The sequence below is a fragment of the Colletotrichum acutatum genome, assembly GCF_030867785.1.
Source record: "Colletotrichum acutatum strain CBS 112980 chromosome Unknown BDZ83scaffold_68, whole genome shotgun sequence".
Classification (NCBI taxonomy): domain Eukaryota; kingdom Fungi; phylum Ascomycota; class Sordariomycetes; order Glomerellales; family Glomerellaceae; genus Colletotrichum; species Colletotrichum acutatum.
This window is the reverse complement of record NW_026849062.1, coordinates 182,989-203,317: the sequence shown is the minus strand read 5'-3', so window position 1 is coordinate 203,317 and position 20,329 is coordinate 182,989. Positions and strand designations below refer to the sequence as shown.

The 20,329-nt window shown below is 51.5% G+C and overlaps 10 protein-coding genes across 10 annotated transcripts; 4 read left to right on the top strand and 6 right to left on the bottom strand.

Annotated features, from left to right (window-relative positions):
• The first annotated feature begins 344 nt into the window (after positions 1 to 344).
• BDZ83DRAFT_395636 (maltose permease) lies at positions 345 to 2,475 on the top strand. Its single transcript, XM_060502817.1, has 4 exons — positions 345 to 877; positions 935 to 997; positions 1,075 to 1,771; positions 1,824 to 2,475. Exons 1-4 carry the CDS (start codon positions 696 to 698, stop codon positions 2,421 to 2,423), a joined length of 1,542 nt encoding a protein of 513 aa, XP_060363295.1. The 5' UTR covers positions 345 to 695; the 3' UTR covers positions 2,424 to 2,475.
• Positions 2,464 to 3,682, bottom strand: BDZ83DRAFT_627001 (uncharacterized protein). Its single transcript, XM_060508601.1, has one exon. It carries the CDS (start codon positions 3,273 to 3,275, stop codon positions 2,697 to 2,699), a length of 579 nt encoding a protein of 192 aa, XP_060363294.1. The 5' UTR covers positions 3,276 to 3,682; the 3' UTR covers positions 2,464 to 2,696.
• Positions 3,683 to 3,971: 289 nt separating this feature from the next.
• Positions 3,972 to 4,991, top strand: BDZ83DRAFT_626999 (uncharacterized protein). Its single transcript, XM_060508600.1, has one exon. The coding sequence runs from the start codon at positions 4,326 to 4,328 to the stop codon at positions 4,782 to 4,784; it is 459 nt and encodes a 152-aa protein (XP_060363293.1). The 5' UTR covers positions 3,972 to 4,325; the 3' UTR covers positions 4,785 to 4,991.
• A 65-nt stretch (positions 4,992 to 5,056) lies between these two features.
• On the bottom strand, positions 5,057 to 6,847 carry BDZ83DRAFT_753740 (uncharacterized protein; the record flags this gene model as incomplete). Its single annotated transcript, XM_060514388.1, has 1 exon — positions 5,057 to 6,847. One exon carries the CDS (start codon positions 6,845 to 6,847, stop codon positions 5,057 to 5,059), a length of 1,791 nt encoding a protein of 596 aa, XP_060363292.1.
• Positions 6,848 to 7,633: 786 nt separating this feature from the next.
• BDZ83DRAFT_720870 (cytochrome P450) lies at positions 7,634 to 9,292 on the bottom strand (the record flags this gene model as incomplete). The annotated part of the gene is given in 4 exon segments (XM_060512316.1): positions 7,634 to 7,642; positions 7,658 to 7,891; positions 7,904 to 8,482; positions 8,573 to 9,292. 4 exon segments carry the CDS (start codon positions 9,290 to 9,292, stop codon positions 7,634 to 7,636), a joined length of 1,542 nt encoding a protein of 513 aa, XP_060363291.1.
• Positions 9,293 to 9,781: 489 nt separating this feature from the next.
• BDZ83DRAFT_753738 (isocitrate lyase) lies at positions 9,782 to 11,676 on the bottom strand (the record flags this gene model as incomplete). The annotated part of the gene is made up of 6 exons (XM_060514387.1): positions 9,782 to 10,170; positions 10,238 to 10,698; positions 10,748 to 10,804; positions 10,862 to 11,288; positions 11,342 to 11,520; positions 11,570 to 11,676. The coding sequence occupies 6 exons, from the start codon at positions 11,674 to 11,676 to the stop codon at positions 9,782 to 9,784; spliced, it is 1,620 nt and encodes a 539-aa protein (XP_060363290.1).
• Positions 11,677 to 12,164: 488 nt separating this feature from the next.
• BDZ83DRAFT_742233 (aminotransferase) lies at positions 12,165 to 13,679 on the top strand (the record flags this gene model as incomplete). The annotated part of the gene is given in 3 exon segments (XM_060513106.1): positions 12,165 to 12,402; positions 12,418 to 13,079; positions 13,145 to 13,679. The coding sequence occupies 3 exon segments, from the start codon at positions 12,187 to 12,189 to the stop codon at positions 13,677 to 13,679; spliced, it is 1,413 nt and encodes a 470-aa protein (XP_060363289.1). The 5' UTR covers positions 12,165 to 12,186.
• Positions 13,680 to 13,981: 302 nt separating this feature from the next.
• Positions 13,982 to 16,539, bottom strand: BDZ83DRAFT_581417 (pantothenate transporter liz1; the record flags this gene model as incomplete). Its single annotated transcript, XM_060505456.1, has 13 exons — positions 13,982 to 14,322; positions 14,392 to 14,496; positions 14,554 to 14,638; positions 14,709 to 14,813; positions 14,879 to 15,015; positions 15,074 to 15,119; positions 15,199 to 15,425; positions 15,521 to 15,780; positions 15,872 to 15,983; positions 16,048 to 16,107; positions 16,164 to 16,203; positions 16,256 to 16,315; positions 16,381 to 16,539. The coding sequence occupies 13 exons, from the start codon at positions 16,537 to 16,539 to the stop codon at positions 13,982 to 13,984; spliced, it is 1,737 nt and encodes a 578-aa protein (XP_060363288.1).
• Positions 16,540 to 17,347: 808 nt separating this feature from the next.
• On the top strand, positions 17,348 to 18,588 carry BDZ83DRAFT_581351 (HpcH/HpaI aldolase; the record flags this gene model as incomplete). Its single annotated transcript, XM_060505447.1, has 6 exons — positions 17,348 to 17,595; positions 17,656 to 17,803; positions 17,893 to 18,032; positions 18,110 to 18,172; positions 18,253 to 18,426; positions 18,495 to 18,588. 6 exons carry the CDS (start codon positions 17,348 to 17,350, stop codon positions 18,586 to 18,588), a joined length of 867 nt encoding a protein of 288 aa, XP_060363287.1.
• A 250-nt stretch (positions 18,589 to 18,838) lies between these two features.
• BDZ83DRAFT_753734 (uncharacterized protein) lies at positions 18,839 to 19,918 on the bottom strand (the record flags this gene model as incomplete). The annotated part of the gene is made up of 4 exons (XM_060514386.1): positions 18,839 to 19,153; positions 19,218 to 19,716; positions 19,769 to 19,797; positions 19,886 to 19,918. The coding sequence occupies 4 exons, from the start codon at positions 19,916 to 19,918 to the stop codon at positions 18,839 to 18,841; spliced, it is 876 nt and encodes a 291-aa protein (XP_060363286.1).
• Between the last annotated feature and the right edge of the window lie 411 nt (positions 19,919 to 20,329).

Genomic DNA, 20,329 nt, shown 5'->3' with positions numbered 1-20,329 from the left:
GGAAAGGATTGCCAGGCGTACAATGGCTCGAATTTGTGGGGTATAAACGACACTACTTCTTGGAGGCGGTTTGTGGGTTGCAATAAGATGTTTGATGAGGTGGAAAGCTGGAGAAAAGACGGGGGAAGCTGTCGCGGAATGTCGCTTTTAATGTTCTTTCCTTCGCCGGCTGGAGATTCTTGCCGGGCTAGCCCGAAATGGATTGCGGGGAAAGTCCGGGGCTCCACACCAACCCGAGGATACGTACCTGTCGTTCCACGCTCTCGGATTTTCGAGGGCGGTGGTCTCGGCCCAACACAGAGGCGCGTGGACTGATTTTCTTCAGGAGCCATTCCCAGGCCTTGCCATATTGGGCGTTGGTTCGCCTAGATGTGGCTTGATCAGTCGCGGAATGTCGCTCATACGCCATCTATCCTGTTGTTTTTGAACAAGGGGTTCACCAAGAGCTATCCGAATGACCTCAACGCAGGTTGCTCGGGACTATACCACCATCACGAATAAGGTGTTCCAGCAACCTGACTGCCGGTAATGAGGAGTTGACAAAGGATATAATCTTCAGAACTTCCCCGGATTTCCTGGTGATCATCCTTTTGTTCTCCAGTCTCCGCCGCTCCTCCACCCTGGTCAGCCATCTTCAGTTTCCACATCGAGTCACAATTGAAGTTTGTCACATTCCGTGACGACTCCCATCAAATATGGCAGAGAAGAACGACGTTTCGGATCACTTGGAAGCAAGTGTTTCTCATCATGATGCCAAGGGAATGGCCGTCGGTGCGACCAATCAGCAGGAGCATGATCTCACTGTTCGAGAAGTCTTCAAGAACCACAAAGCCATTGTCTGGTGGTGTTTCTACTGGGCCATGGCTGCCATTGGATGGTAAAACATCCAGGATGACCTCAAAGAGTTGCAATTGACTGACCACGCGACTCTTAGGGGCTTTGATGCTCAAATCAACGGCGCCATGATTTCCGTCGCATCCTTCAGGAGAGACTTTGGGTACGAATCCACATGCAATCTCCTGGCCCAACCTACTATCCTCGCAAAGTTGCAAAGACTAACTAGAGACCCAACAGATATGTACTCGACGGCGAAGCGATTCTACCCGCGGATTGGCAGTCTGCCTTCAACATCATCAGCACCGTCGGTCAGTTCTTCGGAGGCTTTGCCTGCAGTTGGCTTGCAGATAGAATTGGACGCAAGAATTCCCTTCTAATCGGCGTCGTCATCTGCACCGGCGGCTGCGTCGGCGAGATCCTCTCAGATACCAGGGCAGCTTTCCTCTGCTCCAAGCTGATCCTCGGCCTGGGCCTCGGTTTCTACCTTACGCTTGCACCCCTCGCATGCAGTGAGCTGGCTCCCGTCGCTCTTCGAGGTTATGCCACAGCTGGTGTTAACTTGGGCATCGCCATTGGCCAGCTCTTGTCCAACGCTGTTGTCAAGGCCTTTGGAGAAAGATCCGATCGCTGGGCCTACCGTGGACCCTTCGCCACCCAGCTCTTCTTCGTCCTCTTCCTCGCCGTTTTCTTGCCCTTCACGCCCGAGACCCCCTGGTACCTTGCCCGCAAGGACAAGCTCGAACAAGCGGCAAAGTCACTCAAGAAGCTATATGGACAGGACTACGACGTCAACGCCAGGCTATCTGGAATTGTGGCGACAATTGAGGAGGAGAACTTGAACCAAACACACGAGCTTGGATTTGTCGACTGCTTCAAGGGTACCAACCTGCTTCGGACAGGTATATCAACTGGCGTCTTCCTTTGCCAGCACTTGGTAAGTATCTCTTGACGTAATCATACTTGACTCTTTGCTAACTCTGCACAAGGTCGGCATTATCTTTGTTCTCGGATACTCGACATACTTCTTCCAACTTGCTGGCCTCGATGTCTCGAAATCCTTCGACCTCGGCGTGGGCGTCACAGCCTGTGGTGTCCTGGGAAATATCGTGAGTTGGTTCGTCATTGAGTCCTTTGGCCGCCGGAAGATCTTTATCTCTGGAATGGGAGCCCTGACAACGCTCCTCCTACTCATCGGCATCATGGACGTCGTCCCAACTGATGCCGCGAAATGGATGCAAGCCGCCTGTACCGTCATTTACGCCTTTGTGTACTTCATGACTATTGGTGCCATGGCTTTTGCCATCCTAGGCGAGGCTTCCAGCTCTGTTCTGCGCGCAAAGACTATGGCTCTCGCTACCGCTACCCAAGCAATCTGCGGCTTGGCGATGAACTTCGCGATTCCTTACATGGTCAACCCGGATGAGGGCAACTTGAAGGGCAAGGTTGGATTCATCTTTGGTGGTCTGGCGTTGATTGGTACTGTAGGAAGCTTCTTCTACGTTCCTGAACTCAAGGGTAAGACCTTTGATGAGATTGACCGTCTCTTCGTGGCGAAGGTACCACCGAGAAGAATGGGAAAGATGTAAGCTCCTCGAAAGACGGTGGATAACTATTAGTTATCATTGGATCAGTACAGTTTATTAATACACGATAAAATGTGGTCTATGACTGAACCAGTCCCGATCCCCTTTGATTGCTGGAAGGCGACTTCTATCTACTGACTTTCAAGGCATTCCAAGTGCCTATGTCGGATTGGCTGTGAGGGCCTATCGGCTGCTTTTCTCTTCCGTGCCAGATAGGTAGGTTCAGGGCTACAAAGAAGATTCACTTAATCTTCTACGCGAACCGCGGCGTTCAGTCTACTTTCTCGGCGAAGGCTGATCATACTCGGCAATGTAGAAAATCAAGTCATCCGGCTGAATCCCCTCCGAGTCCTCCAAACTCGAAACATACGCCCCCGTGACGTCCTTGCCCTCCATACTATTCCACTCCCAGCACATCTTGTGAACGTGCCAGTAAAACGGGTTGTCCGTGATCTGCCCCCATCCAATCTCGCCCATGTCGATCTGGAAGCTCGTCTTGGGTCCGACACCGCGCATCTGGCGGGCCTGCGCGATCGAGTTCATCGCCCTGTACTCCATGACGTCGACGAACTGGACAGAGTCGAGGTCGGACAGCCATTTTCCCGCGCGTCCCCAGACACGGGCGATGATGTCGCGCAGGGAGACGCCCTTTTCGTCAAAGCCGTTGGCGACGAAGTCGACCTTGATGCGGTTGCCGTCGATGCGGAACTCGTTGATGATGTAGCCGCCTGACGACACTGTCCACTTGTCGCCACTATTGCTGACGCTGTAGCCGGCGTCGTCGAGCTCGTCGCAGTGGCCGAGGCACAGGAGGCCGCAGAGAACTGCGAGGCAGTAGAAGATTACGGACCGCATTGCTGGAAATGGTGCGAATAGGTGGTCAAATGAGTGTGGAAGTAGAGAGCAGATGCTTCTTGAAGAAATTGAATATGCGTGAGACTTGGACCCGAAGTTGGCTAACGGGAAGGCGCTTAAATAGTAATTACAGTACTCAAGGCACAGTTCTCAACAACTTACAATGCTACCTGCTATGTGAACAGCTCCAACGTCGTCACTTACAAAGCTGGTATCCATCTCGTTGGACCCAAACTCCGAGACACGAATGGAGCATACGGGGAGTAATGACACAGAGAATAGCTTCGAAAAGTCAAAAAGATACCGGTGATGATTGATTCGGCCTCTCCGCCTGCAAAATCGAAAATCGAGGCGTGCGAATATCGCCTATAAACTTTTGTCAAATGGTCGGTGGAGCCTTGAAGCCGAGAACGCCGGCACCCATTTACAATGATTACTTCCAATGATGTTGACCTTGTAGTATATATTGTACTGCCAAATGTGAACCAACGCACGGAGGTGCCGTTCATTGAAACCACCAAGGTTGTTCGCTGCATGGAACTGATGGGAAGTCTATTTTACTTCGGCGCAGTTGAGAAAAACCCCCACCCGTACACAGGATCACCAACTGGACCGAGCTGAGAACAGCCAGGGCTTATGAGGTGTGTGTCAACTGTCAGGTACGGCTGCGCACTAATATTAACTTTCGCGATCATACTATAAGTACAGTCATGTAATTAACTAAACCTTTTCAACGTCTGGGCGTCATATCTTACCCATGCCGAAACACAATTATCGCGGAATTCCTTAGTCTCCATCCGCCGTCGGGAGAGCCCCATGCAATTAAACTACCGTAGGCTACTCGGTCATGACGACAATGGCGCAGAGTCTCATGGATACTTCAGTCTTCTATAGACTCCTAATGGTCCTAGTCATATAAGTAGCCAGACTCGGGAAACCTCAGCTAATACATCAACAGCTTACTGAAATCACTCTATCTTCTCTATCAACCACGACCTTGAGTATTTACTCAATCAAAAGCCGCGCTCCCTGCAATAACTTGCATTCATCATGCATTCCTTTCCTACCGTTCTTCTCTTCATCGCCGCGCTGGCCGGCCACTCCGTCGCTCAAAGTTGCACCGACCAGTGCGCAGATGTCTTCGCCGTAGCGAGCTCAGAATGCCCGCACCTCGGCAACACAAAAGAAGACGCCGACACCCTCAACGGCCCCAAGATGAGCTGGAAGAACAACATCTGGTCCACCCGTGGCAGGGACGGTGCCGTGGTTGAGATCGACCCCAGAGCTTGCACCCTGAGAACCTTTGGTGGCCGTGACGACTTCTGCGGCATCTGGATCGGCGGCAAGGAGGAAAAAGGAAAGGGAAACGCCGAGGTCAAGCAGCCGAACGCGCTGTTACAGATCCCTTTCAACGGTGGCTGCTGCAAGATCGACAAGGAATTCTGCAAGGATGGTGCTATTGACTGGGCCCAGTTATTGAGAGTGAAGAAGGGGCCTGATGCATCTTAAGCATCGAATAGGATGCAACATATTGGAGGGTTTTGTTGAACGAAGATAAGATATCTTCGTGAATGTGAATTTCGGGTTCTTTTGCATATCCAAGTCATTATCCAAGTTAGCCTCGCTATATGTACATGTGCAACCTACATGGATTCACGTAATGACTATTTACTCAAGTAATCTTTCATTAGCAATCTATCCTGCATCCCAATTGCCTGAACTAGTTGCATTTTTCCAGAGTCCAATCATTTCAATCAATATATCTGCTTGTCAAACTTTGTCTACTTCGCAACTGTGTATCGAATATTTGGCTGAGGTGGCATCTTCATATCGTTGCCGAGAAAGTAGTCAACATGGTGAGATTGCATGTACCCCTTCAAAGTCATTGCATTGCGGTATGCAGGATTATGAGCCAGAGTATACAAGCGTGTGTCGCTCGGCTTGTCCGTGGTGAAAATGAGCAGCTCATCGGCAGCTGCATTGGTGACAATGACTTCCTCTCTCCAGTCCCCGAGAATATCACCAATGAAGTTGGGATATCTCCCGGCAGTGACTCCGCCAAAGTCGCTGACTCTCAAGATGCGAGGGAGACTGCTGGAGGCGCTAGGCTTCTCCCAATCCCACTTCTCAAACTTGCCATCATTGAAAAGTTCGAGTAGCTCGTCCCCATCCCACCAAAGGCCCAGGTGGGGCCAAGGGGCGAGCTCAGTGTCCAACTCTGTGAGCTCATTTTTTTTGGCGTTGTAAACTCCTGAGAACGACCACACTTCCATGCCGGGATGGGTTGGGTCAATGTCCCCGAGCATGCCGCGGGCAACATCGGTAACGTTGTCGCCGACGTGCTTCCAGATAATCTTGCCAGATGATCCATCATAGTAGTACTCGTAGATGAGATCTGGGTTTCGCTGCTGCACGCCGTACCCCTGAAGCCCTTCACGATTCGGGTCAATCTTGGCGAGATGGAATCGATCGCCGTGGATGATACCCTGATCCCCGAGGGTGTACCTCTCCGTGCCATCTCCATTCAAGGCAAAGCCGATCTCAAGGACCTCATCCTTTCCGTCCCCGTCGAGATCAATGATACGCGTGTTATGCCCGTCGGGAAAGTTCTTGTCGCCCCGATTCCACTTCCACTTCTGCTTCAGAGATGTACCGTCAAAGGTCCAGGTCACATACATCAAGTTGAAATCACCAGAACCAATGCGGTTCTTCATGTACGCAACGAGATGAGGTGTCTCTCCGTCCAGAAACCCGGCACCAAGGCGGGCGGCGAGCGGTCCGTCGTCAATGTAATCCGTAGGAACCGGAGCGGAGGCGCGAAGAGCTCCCGTGCGCCCGTCCAGAATAGCCATGGATTGGTGATTATCCGTTTCCCCATCGTCAAAGGTCTTCCCGTCTCCAAACACAACTCCATTAGCGATACGAATGGCAACTTCGGCGCGCCCGTCACTGTCGAAGTCGAAAACAGTAACACCATCCCAGTGACCAACGTCAATTGTTGACGATCCCGGCTCTATGTTGTTTTGATTCTCGCTATTTGGACCGAGATTGATTTCCCAGAGGAAAGTCCCATTACCGGTGTAGGCCTCAATAGTCTGGGGCGAAGTCTGTCTGTCGAGAACATAGTCCCACTCGCCGTCTCCGTCAAGATCACCAACCCAGACGAATTTGACAGCGCCACCGCTACGGATAGGGACCCGAACAACCGGCTCGACCGCTTTCCTGGCAGGGAGACTGAAAGATCCGCTAGCATCTTGTTCTTTGCCGCCAATGACGGGGCGTACGAAGTAGGTATTGACTTCTTCCGGATTAGCGGTAGAATCAAGAAAGTTGGTGCCGCCCGTGAGGACTTTGTCGTTGAGTTTTGTTGGTGAAGTCCCCATGTCACGATAGACGTTGAAGCCGATTCCTGATGGATCTAGTCCAAGAAGACGCCAGGTGACCAAGATGTCTTCGTCGCTTGCGCGCACAGCTACTACGCCTCGGCCAAGACTTTCCAAGGGCCGGGCCGCTTGTGCCAAGAAGGCACTAGAGAGGGCAAAAGAGGCTGAGAGAAGGTTGAGAAATTTCATAATTTCGACCTTTTGAGACACCTTTGATGAGTAATATAGACGTTTCGACCCGTGCTGTTTGTTGTCTTTGAATCACTTAGACTTAGATGTATTTACCGGGGATTGAGCTGAATAAGTAGCTACTAATTTATACTGACATTGTCTATACGCACATAGACTTGCCGACGCCGTTCACCTGAATGATCTCAACTCAGTCCGAACTCCCGTTAGTCCGCTCCGTTTCCATCGTTGTCAGGCTCATCGTCTTGATGCCGCAATCTCTCCAGGTTTACAACTCGGTAAATGCCACGGGCGATTTGCCTGATGTCACGCAACCACGGCATGCCCACCAATGTTCGACTGCCATTGGAGGAGTAATATTACCTAGACTTGGCAAAGCGATTACCCGAATCGTCGTCGCTGAACGTCAAATGGTTGCCCGAGCCAGTTATTCCGAATGAAAGCTTCCACAACTGAGGCGGCCGTCAGCGGCAATCTATATCTCGGTTCAATTGGGCCGGAAAATCGGGCTAACATCAAACATGGGCCACTCTCTCCCCATGGGGAAGACATACATCAAAGCTGCTTCAATGCACCCCGCAACTCTCCATGCTAGCGGCTAAGAATGGTAGGTCAATCATTAGGACTTAGTAGTTGTTCAGGCCCTTGTCGCTTTCTATCATCTTGTGGTTGATAGATAAGCTAGGATGAAGAATTAAAGCAATCAAACGATGTGAAAATGTACCAAAAACAACACACCCTCTATCTTCAGTAAGCCAAGACCATTTGCAATTCTTCTTGATGCGACTAGAGCCTCTTGTTCATCTCCACCTGTTCCATGATCTTTCCGACATCCTTCTCTGCACTTTGGAGATCTTTGTGTACAAGTGCTTCAACCCATGGACCCCTAGAAATGAACAGTGCTTCAAAGGGATCAGGCCCAACAACGATACCCGCCGGCAACATGGACATCGGATCAATCAACTTCTTCTTCAATGTGATCTGATCAGTCGTTTGCTCTAGTCGAAACGCCCAGATGATCCGGGCAAACAATACCCACAGCCCCTCTCTACCTACATGCCTGCCTGGACAAAGTCGCCTTCCGTATCCAAAGGCGGTCCTAGGTAGGTCTTCGTTCTCGATCCATCTTTCCGGTCTGAAGTCGTCGCAGTCCGCACCATACACCTCTTTGTCTCGTGTGATCGCCCACTGGGAGTGAATTATCGTTGCTCCCTTCGGGATTCTGTATCCCTTGTACTCATCTTCCTCAACAGCCGCGTGGTCTAACCCAGCTGGAAGGATCGGTCGCCACCGCATGACCTCCTCGACCATTGCATCGATATATGGCAGCTTCTCCCGGTCTTTGTAAACAGGCAAGCGATCGTGACCAACAACTTCATCGACCATGATCTGAGCCTTGCCCAAGACATGCGGATACGTCAACATGGCAATGACGAACCAACACAGAGTGGCGACGCTGGTATCACCGTTGGCCAAGGTCAACGTTCCCACGACCCACGCCTGCTCGGTCTCGCACATGCCCATATCCAACACATCAGTGCTGTTGGCAACTTGTTTGCTCAGGTTGTAGCTAGGTCTCTTCAGCGCGCTGCGAAAATTGGCCAAATAGTGAGCCTCCTCGCGTTCGAAGAGGACCTTTGCTGCTCGTTTTCATGGAGAAATGGCGTAGGGAATATTCCTAAGCCAAGGAAAGGTGTCGAACCAAGGCGGTGTGGTCTTCAGGACCACCGAGGTTGGAGCAGCATCGAAGAACTTGATTTGTGCTTCATGCTCGGGGTTGCCTTTGAGCAGTCGATAGCCCCAAGCTATCATGCTCACGTTGCTGGATGCTGCGCGTCGGAAGTGCCAGTGAGGGTTCACAGCACCTCCCATTTGCTTCTCGCTACTTTTCTCTTGTATCTCTGACAATAGATCATTCAGCAGCTGAAGCGATTCCAACTCTATCAGAGGGTGATACGGCGCCACGGAGCGAGTATTCAGTCCCTTAGCATGAAGCCGTTGATGTAGCCGGAACTGGGTTTCGTACTGCAGAAAGAGAATATTGTAGTTGTTACAAACAAGCTCTCCTGCGTAAGGACTGAATGTGCGTCCTGAATAGTTGCTTGCTCGCTTGTTCAGAAGATCGTGGGCCGCTTCCACCGTTGTTAAGACGATGTGGGACTGTCCTCCCTTTTCATAATGCACGATTGGTCCGTACAAGTACTTCCATTGATAATGGATTAACCAGTTGAAGCAGACATCTGGCGCATTGAAGAAGTTTCCAAGTATGGGTAATCGAGGCGGTCCCGGAGGTAAAGGAAGGCTCTTCTGTGTATTCTGTTGTGAATTTTGTCGAATGTAGGAGACAAGTAGATAGAGTACAATAGAGGCCAAAGCGAATAAGAGCAAGTCCATAGATATTGACGTACGGACCGAAGATGCATGTTTGCCGCCGAGAGGTTCCATATTGAGTTTCTTGGTGAATATTTTTCTAGTCAATAACTCAGGGTAGATTGGAAAGGTGATTAGATAAAACAAAACAAGAAGGGAAAGGAAGTTTAAATATTCGCCCATGGTGAGTTGGTAGTAATAGCCTCTCACTGAATGCGAGTTGTTTACCCTTCATGTCGTGAAACAATATATGCACAACATACGTATGACAAGAGATTGGGTTCCCGTGTCAAGAGCCTTATTTCTCACTCACATTTCGTGCAACACAGTCACACGTAGACGACCGCATACATCACTTCAGCCATCAGCATACTGAGGTCGTCTAATTGGCCAGGACATGGAGGCAACTCGCAAGACTTGTTCACTGAGACCGTGATGTTTCTAGTGCATAAACAGCTTATCTAATTGGCCGATGACAGGTGATAGTCCTCTACCACACTTTGTCCAGAGCGTAACAGCGCATACTCATGTGAATTACAACAACAGCCATGTTAACTTCCCCTCCTAGACACGCTCCGTGATCTCCCCTCCTCCAACAGCATCAAAGAACGCATCGGCCAGGTATCCGCCACGAGATGTCGGCTTCCCATACATATCGGTGGCCATGCTCGCGATCGCGGGAGCAGCCACATCCCGCATGTAACCGGCAATCCCTTTCCTTTTGGACCTCTCCGCAAACTTCTTGGCATGCAGGCTCAAGCCCTGCGTGGCCCAAATTGGCTGTACCTGCCACACGATGCCCATCTTTGCAATGTCCGCGGGGAAGGTCTCGACTTCTTCCGGAGAGTATCCGCCCTTGCTGAAGTCGTATGCGCCAGTGTATCCAAAGGCAAAGAGGCGTTTTGGGTAAGCCTCTCTCAAGGCGGTATGGAATTCGTGCATGTCTTCCTTGTCTGTGACATTATCTGTCAGCGCACACAGGTTTCTAGGAGAATACTCAACCTTGGCTGTAAGACATACTTGGTTTATCTACATCAAGTTGGTCAGGCGACTGGGTGCTAAGGGGATGGGGTAACCTGCCTTGACGGCTCCATGTAACGTCTCCCAAGGGGGCTGCGAGAATACATCGGTCAATGACAGCCTTTGTACTCCACTGCCACATGTACTGGCCAAGAGGTGTCCTTGAAAGTTCCCAGTCGAACGTGAGGTCCTTCCCGAGAATACGCTTAACGGTTGCTCGCCGGTCTTGCAACGCTACGACTGCGTCTCCAATCTCTTTTATGTAGGCATTGTACTGCTCCTCGGTCGCTGTGGACTTGACGGCCTCGCCAAAGGTCATCAATCCAGCCGAGGCTTTCCACTCGCTTCTGACTGCAAGGTAACCTTTTCCCGCAAGCTTTCCAGCCTCCAGAGCTTGGATAAAGGAAGAGACCACTTTAGTCGCTCCAAGAACATAAGGGTGGTCTCTGGGGTCAATCACACTTAAGAAAGGTCAGCCAGCATCCCAAAACCAAGGGTTCCTCATCCTACCTCGTGATGAACTCAGCATGGTCGCTATCACATCGGCATAAGAGCATCGTGTCCGCCCTGTTGGCCAAGTATTAGTCTGTCTTCTCTATTGTGTTTGGACAAGTATATACTGACCCCATGATATCGAAAGTCATCCTGACAGTCGTCAACCTGGACAAGTAGTCCGATGTGGGGACAATAGTACGACCCTCGCCGTTCGTGAACTTCTTCAGACCCATGGCAAGATCATCTATGTGTATCATGGCAACCCCAGCTTCAACAAAGCTGCGAGTCAACTTCATGCAGCCAGTCAGTGTCCCGAATCCCATATCGGCATCGGCGACGATAGGTAGCATGTAGTCGATGCATTCTAATGACTCACGGTCGGTTTCGGGGTATCTCATCCGCAGCTGAGTTTGGCGCTGGTCGTGAAAGAGTTGCGTGTTGAAAATACGCTTTACGACGGATGGAACCAAGTCTGCGGGATAGTCTGCATGGTCTTCGCCTGGCCATGTTGCCTGCGACAGTCCACAGAGAGCCCCGGATACGTAAACTGTCTGCACTAGTCATGAACAAGTCAGCAAAGTTGGCAGCCATCGTTTCGAAGTTTCTTACTTGAGCTGGCCATCTCCTTCGCAATTAGGGGCTCGGTAGTGCCAAATGTCAGTTCGTAGGTGCCGTTCTCATTGTGCTCGTTGAGGATGCGCCAAAGCTTCCTACCCTGGACGCTCGATGGGTACTCGATCTTGAATCCAATATTTCGCAGGGCGGCAATTGACTTCGCTGTGTACGCCCTGATACTTTTTTAGCGTTTTTTCACGTATCCAAATTAAGGCTATGTACCTCTTAATGTGCTTCTGTCTGTCTGATTTCCACCATGCTTCGATTTCACGGACCTCAGCCGCGAATGCCTCGCTTTCAGACTTGACGTCGCTCCACTTTGGGGACATGGCGTTCAGTAATTTGAGAAATTGATTTTCTAGATTTTTTTGGACAGTAAGTTGGGAAACTTGCTTACTGCCACTTCCATTGCTATGGCTGGGACATGGCTCCTTTTTTCCCTCCTCTTTCATGCTACAGGATCCAACCATCATTATTTCCGTCACTTCGGCCCGGTCTCAAGATATCGCGGGTAAAGAAATCCGATCTTTCATTATTTCCTGTCAAGATGATGCAGAGATGATCCTGCAATATGCCGTTAATCAGATAAGTGATAGCAATGAGGCCACCCATCGGCGCCATCGGGGTCCTGCCGGAGCCTCTCGCCTAGCGCCCGAGGAAGCGGAGAGGATCCCGGCAAAAGTCGGGGTCCGCCCGATAAGATCACTGCCTGGGAGGCGGAGGAAGACCATATTGTCTGCTCATACTTTTGAAGAAGTAAACTGGCAAGACCATGTGAGAATTCCGAACCATCGACGGAAACATTGGCTTAACCACAGCTTACAGTGACGAACTTCGTTATGGGCAGTAAGACTACTGCGGCGCCATCTAGCCCCCCCTCGCTCATCAACCTGCAGCTGGGCTGGCCCTCCCCTCGACTCTTTGCAGCAAGCGCTCTCTTAGATGGCGCAACCCAAGTCCTGACCTCGGAATCCGAGAGTGCAGCAGCACTCATATACGGCCCTCACATTGGGCATCCTCCACTCCGGAAGAGCATTGCAGAATGGCTGTCTTCCGTCTACGGCACCTAGATAGACTACGAGAGAATCTCCATCAACAACGGCGCGTCCGGCAACCTGTCGAATGTACTGTTGAAGTTTACAGACCCCCTATACACACGCAAAATCTTCATGGTTGAGCCGACGTACTTTTTGGCCTGTCCAATCTTTGAAGACAACGGTTTCCAGGGTAAGCTTGCGGGAGTGCCTGAGAATGATTCAGAAGGTGTAGACATTGCCTTTCTGCGTCGCGAGCTAGCCGCTACCGAAGCTCAAGCCGTTGAGGATGCTGAGAAGCTCGGCCAACCCGCCATCCCTACTATCAAAGTGGGAAAGACATACTCAAAAATCTATAAATATGTCATTTACATCGTTCCAACCTTTTCGAATCCCAGCGGAAAGACGCTTTGCCCCCAGACCCGCAAGGACCTTGTCGCGCTCGCCCGAGAATACGATGCCCTCATCGTATCAGACGATGTCTATGACTTTCTGAGCTGGCCTGAGGACTCATCCGCTCCAGATGACGCAGTCGGAGCTGTGCCGCCGAGGCTCGTCGACATAGATCGCAACATGCCCGGCTACAGCACATGGGGAAACACCCTCAGCAACGGATCTTTCTCTAAGGTTATCGGGCCCGGTGTCAGAGTGGGCTGGGCGGATGGCACGCTGGCGTTCGCCAAAGAGTTGGCCGAGGTGTAAGTATCGGCTCTGAAGTTGTCCATGCAACAAACCAAGTGCGATGGTACTAACTCCTACTCAGAGGATCTTCTAGCTCTGGTGGCGCACCTTCGCACCTCACTTCCACCTTCGTCGACAAGATGCTGCGAAGCAGAAGTCTGCAGACACATATAGAAAAGACTCTCATACCGACATATCGTGAGAGGTACTACGCCCTCATGACCTCTATCCGCGATCTTTTAGTACCATTGGGTGTCACAGTGGAGGGCAATAACCCAGGACATACCGCGGAAACGACGGCAGGAGGCTTCTTCACATACCTGCGACTTCCAGAAGACCTTCCGGTGGCACGAACAGTGGCAGCCATTGCCCTAAAAGAGAAACTACTCCGCGTCGCATTCGGACACATGTTTGTAGTCAGTGGGGACAATGGTAGTGTTCAGAGAGCAGAGTCGAAGGGTGGCTTTTCCAGATGTATCAGACTTTGCTGGGCATGGCATGAGGTAGCCGAGATCAAGGAAGGTATTGAGAGACTAGCGGCTACCATTTTGGATATCAGATTTAGGTTGGAAGCTGGCGAAGACATGAGTGAGCAGGTCTCCATCGGAATTAGGTAGTTGCGGAAAATATGAATTCTGATTTTCAGCACTTCGTGCTTAGACGCTCTCCAATTAGATCCCTTGACGCATAGGTGACACCTGTGGTCGAGACCTGGCATGGATCACGTCTGTGTAGACGCCAAAAATACTCCGATAAAGTATCCTTAAAGTGAAACAGGCTTCACCTTGCTGATTGTATGGTGTCCCATGGCAGCCACTCGAGTATCAAGCTTAATGCAGCTGTAGAGCATATTCAAAGGGCATACCGGTAGACTTGAGCTCGGAACGTCCAGGCAGCATATCGTTAAACTAGAATCAACTCAATATAATTCTTGCATCAGACACTGATCTACTTCACCAATCTTCGAAATTTCCAATGATCTCCTAGACTTTTCAGATTGGTAGCATAACAGTGCTAGCTGTGACTTGGAACCACGAGTGCCACCATTTACGTCCAACCCTGGGTTTGCCCCTCCAATATTCACTGCCCAAATGATACTGGAAGAGTTCCTGCCTGGTTCAATAGCTCCGGAAAGTCTCCCCTCCATTTCTTTCTCCTTCTTGTCCACTTCTCCCTCCACGACAGTTTCGGAAGCAGGCTGTTCGTCAGCAGCCTGTGCCTCTTGTCGCAACTGACGCTTATGCAAGAAGTCCGCAATGACTGGAAGGTTTGCCTGTCAGTTTATCCTGAAGGTCGCACTTGGAGGTCGTGTAAATGGGGGGAACTTACGGACTAAAACCACAGCCGCGAGCGCGAATGACAATATAGAGGGGAAGCCACGCTTGAAAGTGGGTGCCATAGTCTGTGGGAAGATGAGGATAGGCAAGAAGGAGTCTACATTGTTAGTCAATTTGCAAGGAAAAGGTCTGTTGCCTTTTAGGTTTGTCTTACTAGTCGCGTAGAACAGTCCATTCATGCTGGAAATCGTCAAAGCACGCTCTTCCGCGTTCCCATTGTTCACCTCATTCGCCCAAGTCTGTATTCCGGTTAGTCTCACCAATCACTCCGCTAGCACTTATATCCTAACGTCGACTTACTCAAGTAACAGCCGTAACATAACCGCAAGACACAAGAAAGAAACCGGCTACCCGCGCAGCATCCGTCGGCGGGTACGCAGTAAGGATGGAAGAGCCGGCGACAGTCGTGCCCATCTGGCATTGTCCGCCGCCCGTCAGCAAACTTCGCCAAAAACTTCTAGAACAGGGGCGTTCCTTACAAGAGGACCAATAATCCATAAGGGCCTGTTACCAGTCAGGTCCGACATGAAGCCCCACGCAAAGTCCGTGACCATGGTGACGAGATTGGCGCACGCCGGGATGACGTTGCGTTGGGTGACGCTGTACCCGTTCTCGCCTACAGCGTGTCAGTCGATGTTGAACAAGCATGAGAATCTGGGAGGATGTCGTCGTACGGAGGTAAATGGCAAAGTAGTTGTTGGCCTGGCACGAGTTGCCGTACTGGTTGGCGGGGAATTTGTCAGAATGGTCAAAGACTCCAACACAATATGATTACACGTGCATTGGGAGGATGACTTACAAAGATGTACATCAAGCACAAGATCCACCAGCGCCAGTTCCCGAACATGCGCTTCAGGAGCTTCATGTCCACGACTCCTGTAATCTCGGCCTTACCCTGCTTTGCCGCACGCTGCATCGCAATCTGCTTGTCCTCCTCCGTGATGTACCACGCAGTCGTGTTATGCGGGTAATCAGGAAGCAGCCACCACACGGAGAGAGCAACAGGGAGTGACATGCAACCGCAAACTACGTAATCACGGGATCAGCTAACTTTCCCTTCCAACCAGACTGCTGATAAGAGCCAACCAAGTCTCTCACCCCAGGATTTGAGGGGCACTTACCAATATACATCCACCTCCAACCCGCCATACCTAAATGCCCATCCAGAGATTTGTGAATACCAGCTTGCAGGAACCCAGACGTCGCCTGCCCAAAGAAACCGGTGATATGCCAGATCGCCACGCGCTTCGCGAGCTCGGGCTTGGTGTACCACGATCCGAGGAGGAAGATGATGATGGGCGAGAAGCCGGACTCGAAGAGTCCGATCATGAAGCGGAAGGCGTACATGTGGTTGCTGCTTTGAGCTGCGGCTTGGGCAAAGCTGTTGAGTCACGAGAGAATGTTAGCATTTGAGAGTCAAGACCGACTGGATTCGTCCGTGATGTGTGCGACAAGGGAAGGCTGAGGCATACGTGAAGGCTGTCCATCCGAGTTCGCAAAACACGATGCAGTAGCGAGGACGGATCTTGAGTGCGATCAAGTTTGAAGGGATTTGCATGATGGCGAAGGCAATGGTGTAGCACACTAGTCTCCTGTCAGTCCGCACCCACCAAGCACTTGCCCCTCATCGGTTCAGGAATCAACTGACTGAGCATATAAGTGTACTCGTTTCCCTGGATCTTCAGGTCCTCTTTCATCCCGCTGACATCTATGATTTTGTGTTAAGCCCACATCGCCCCTTTACCGTGGGTTGTCATAACTCACAGGCATTTGTGATGTTGCTCTGGTCAATGTATTTCATCCACTTGATCAAATTAGCCACTTACAACTCGAACACAACCCAGCGCTGAACTTACCCAGCCGAGAGTTGCGCAAATCAAGATGCCGAAATCCAGCTTCCGAACCAAAGCGCGTTCCTATCACACTCCAGTCAGTTCCCGCCATCAAGGCACTAGGGACACGGGTTGATTGGTAGCCATACCTGGGGGCTCTTGAGATACTGATCAGCGTCCCAAAGGTGATAGAGAATCTTCCTCGCCCAAGAGACATTCTGAGGCGCATCCTCGTGGACGCCAACGCCGACGTCTGATGTTGTCGACGTAGCCGAGTTGACCTCGTGGGTCTTCTTCTCGCCATCCATGGTAGTAGCAAGTGAAAGCGTTCCAACTTCTACAGGCAAATGGGTAGGACCACTGTTCGGACTTTCAAGTTTCTTCCGGGGAAGAGGATGGAGAGCTGTCAAGTTGCAAGTCAGACCGAGATACACCGTGAAGTTTAAGTGTTCCCTCAACTCAAGAGTCGATCTTGATACCACCTCGCCCCCAGGACCCCCAAACTCCGTGCCCGGATCAAGATAACCAGGAACGACAAGCCATCCCCCTCGGCAAGGCCCTCACCCAACCGATACAAGATTGGCCATTGCTCTCCTAGGATAACATGCGTGCAATCCCCATCCCCAACAACACGCGGCAATACTATCAGCACATCGCGTGTTAGTGGGCCATCGGCATCCTCCCCGCCCCTGTCCCGAAGATAAGCTGCAGGCATGCTCATGGATGATGGAGTGCGACGTCGTCGGACAATGCCCGATCTCTATTCCCCGCATTCTTATCGAATCACCCCCGGATAAGGACCATCCGCTCCGTCCGGTAAATCGGGCGCTAGGAGCCGACTTTCGGGATGATGGGATACTAAGGCGGGGTGGGGTGGTGTAAGTCAGGACCGTCCTAAGCTTGTCAGAAACGATTACAACTCACAGCATCCAGATGCAAGCTGCTGATGTTCTCGATAACACTCTTTGATCAAGTAAACCTACCCACAACACCATCAAACATAGCTCCAAGCACATCATCCTCTCAAGATCCAAATTTCCAGTATCTCGACATTCCCAAGACAGCAGACTCCTCCCTTAATCACCGTCCACACAACCGAACCCTCCAAGGCCCAACATGTCCTCACCCACGGCCCACGAGCAGCAACTCGCCCTCGCCCGCGAAGCCTGCCGCCCAAACCTCGTCAAGAACCTCATGCTCCAAAACAGACTCGCCCACTCCTTTGGCCTCCGCGTCGCCTTCTCCACCGAGATGCCCCTCGTCGCCAAGCGCGCGGGTTACTCGGCCGTGCTCATGAACCTCGAGCACATGGCCATGAGCATGGAGACCATGAAGGATATCGCCGTCTCGTGTCTGAATGTTGGGTAAATGCCGGCCAGAGAATCCGACCCTGATGTACGTACTAATCATGGCAAAAAAAAAAGCATCACACCAACCGTAGTCGTGCCAACATGCGCCCCCGAATGGATCTCCCGCTGCCTCGACTCCGGAGCCCAAGCCATCATCGTGCCGCACGTAAACACCGTCGAGCAAGCAAATATGTGCGTCAGCGCATCAAAGTTTCCACCTCTGGTACGTTGGCCTCTTCCGCTTCCCCGTCTATCCTACAAGTCAAATTTCGACGGAAAACCTCGCGGCTTACACAGGAGGGAAATCTGTAGGGCCACCGCTCCGTGACAATGGTCACGGCAATGACGCAGTACACGACGACGCTATCCTACGCGGCCATCGCCGAGGTAGTCAACGACGAGGTCCTCATCATGCCCATGATTGAGACCAAAGAAGGCGTCGAGAATGTAGAGTTAGTCGCCTCCCCGGTCTCATAGAGCAAGGCGAATCAACGTATTTGAAGTTTGTTGAGGTTAATTAAATTCACAGAGCCATCGCCGCCGTACCGGGTATCGATGCATTGTTCATCGGCTGCGCAGATCTCTGCATGGAGTTGGTCAACACTGATTTCCGCCGGAGAAACCGACGCATGTTTGAGACTTGGAGACTGAAGCTAACCTGTGATTTTACAGGCTTGGAATTCCTGGACAATACGACTCAGAACTCTTCCGCTCCACCGTCGCCAAAATTGCAAATGCAGCAGAAAAGGCGAGCGTAGACGGGCGCAAGGTATTCGTGGGACTCGGCGGACTGGAACCGAGACCAGACCTCCTGGAGGAACTGGCGAAACGCCATGCTCCTATTCGGTAAGTGGTTCCTCGCGTTGGTGTCCCGTTCGTTTGATGTGGTAATTCGCTAACATGTTCGACCTTAGATTCGCAATGGCAGGCCGTGATCTAGCCCTTTTACTCGCAGGCATGTCAAAACAAGCGGCAGCGATGAACGAGATTTCAAACAAACTCCAATAGTTATTTTAGCCAACCCCAAAGAAGAAAAAGCAGACAAGAGAAACCCCCTAGCAGAAAAAGACTATGGCCACTAAAACACGAACCGGCCAGACCCGAACTCCGCCGAACTAATCACTGGCTTCCAAACCCCGGGTTGCAAAACATTCTCGCTCGCAATGCAAAAGAGGGTAAAATGATTTTCTTGAAAGAGTCGTATCGTCGTTGGTAAGGTGTCAAGTATTGTGGTCGGTGAAGGCGTGACGAATGAAGACTACTCGTCTCTCCACTCGTTTTCGGCATTTTCGACATTTCTGAGCGAAGAGGGCTCAATCCGACTGGATCCGTTGCGGATACGGCCCCGTTGTCCCTCCCCTGTGGTGCCATAATGAGGGTTCAGGTCGCTGTACCTCACAATGTCTTCAGACTCCTCACCACTGTCATGGGCTGAGTGTGTGGAAATCGTAGCAGTGAGAAGTGGTCTACGCTGGCGCTCTTCGATCGGACGCTCTGAGAGATGGCTCCAGGGTTGTGCCCACCATGCGTGTCTCCAGTTGCTGGCACTCTGCATAAACAGCAGCGTCAGAACCTGTGACGAGAGTCTAGTTAGCCCAGAACGGCTGTGGCCTGCTATATATCTATGTCAGACATACCTGTAGCACACCAACGGTGATGACGATGCCCAAGTCGATGGAGGAATTCCGCACCGTTGCGTCCCTCCACGGTCCGATGCAGGCGGTATCGCGACCAGTGATCTCGGCACACCGGGCATTAGCACCGAATGGCCAACCGCGGTCCTTGATGCTGTTCAGGCCACAGCAATTAAAGCTGTCCTGGATGCGCCTGATGGTCGACTCATCCTTGGCGACAAACATGCGCTGCCAGCTGGTAGATAGTGCGCAGTTTAGGCCATCGCCGGGTAGAGCGGTCTGTAAGAGGATAACGGCAACAGCGGTGGTCAAGATGCCTTGAAGTGTCTGGATGATGGTAGGAAACAGCTGCTCGGTTCGAGCGAGAGAGCTGCTCGCATTGAACAGCAGGCGCGGATAGTAAAATGCGTTGATAGTGCCAAGGATGGGCAGTAGAATCGGAAGCAGAGACAAGAACGGCGAGATAGGAAGGGCGAGATTGGTGCTCGTAACGTGAACGACGCTGTGAAATGATTAACGGGGAAATTTGCGGTCGGTGATGTTTGAGGACTCACATGGCCGTCGTCAGCAGTCCGATGCAGATCTGTAGAGATATTCTGGTTAGATATTTGCTTGATAATTATCATTCGTTTTGAATGGTGTTAGTGGTGGATGCCGGCTGTTGGGCTTACCAGCAGAAACACTACGCCCGGATTAACCCCCATGATGAGCTTTTGACGACGAACAAGCGCGCAACAACACCAGATCGCTTCCGACCGTTGGAATGAAATTTGTTTAGCAATCAGAACTGGAACATCGATGAGAGGGCGTCTGGCTTCACATGTGAATAAGTAGTAGACGAAAGGAAGAGAGCGTGAGTTGGGAAGAAAAAGAACGGGAAGAGGGAGGGTGTGGCGCCGTTCATCGCCGCTCCAAGGGGACCCCAAGGGACCCAAAGGTGCCGATCGCTGCGCTGGGGTGGGAAGCTGCTTGATGCGGCCAAAATCGAGCATGCCCATATGCGGCACCGGCAGCGTTGGCAGCGAGCAAGCGCCCACAAGCACCGACGCCAGACGGTAGCCGTCGTCCCAAATCTCTCCAAAAGGACTTTGCCGTAGTCTTCCGACGTCATGGCT

Excerpts from the sequence above, each read along its gene's own strand:
- BDZ83DRAFT_627001 (XM_060508601.1), bottom strand. The coding sequence starts at position 3,275 with ATGCGGTCCGTAATCTTCTACTGCCTCGCAGTTCTCTGCGGCCTCCTG.
- BDZ83DRAFT_395636 (XM_060502817.1), top strand. The coding sequence starts at position 696 with ATGGCAGAGAAGAACGACGTTTCGGATCACTTGGAAGCAAGTGTTTCT. Across the intron at positions 878-934 it reads GCCATGGCTGCCATTGGATG|GGGCTTTGATGCTCAAATCA; the intron begins GTAAAACATCCA and ends CGCGACTCTTAG. Across the intron at positions 1,772-1,823 it reads TCTTCCTTTGCCAGCACTTG|GTCGGCATTATCTTTGTTCT; the intron begins GTAAGTATCTCT and ends ACTCTGCACAAG.
- BDZ83DRAFT_626999 (XM_060508600.1), top strand. The coding sequence starts at position 4,326 with ATGCATTCCTTTCCTACCGTTCTTCTCTTCATCGCCGCGCTGGCCGGC.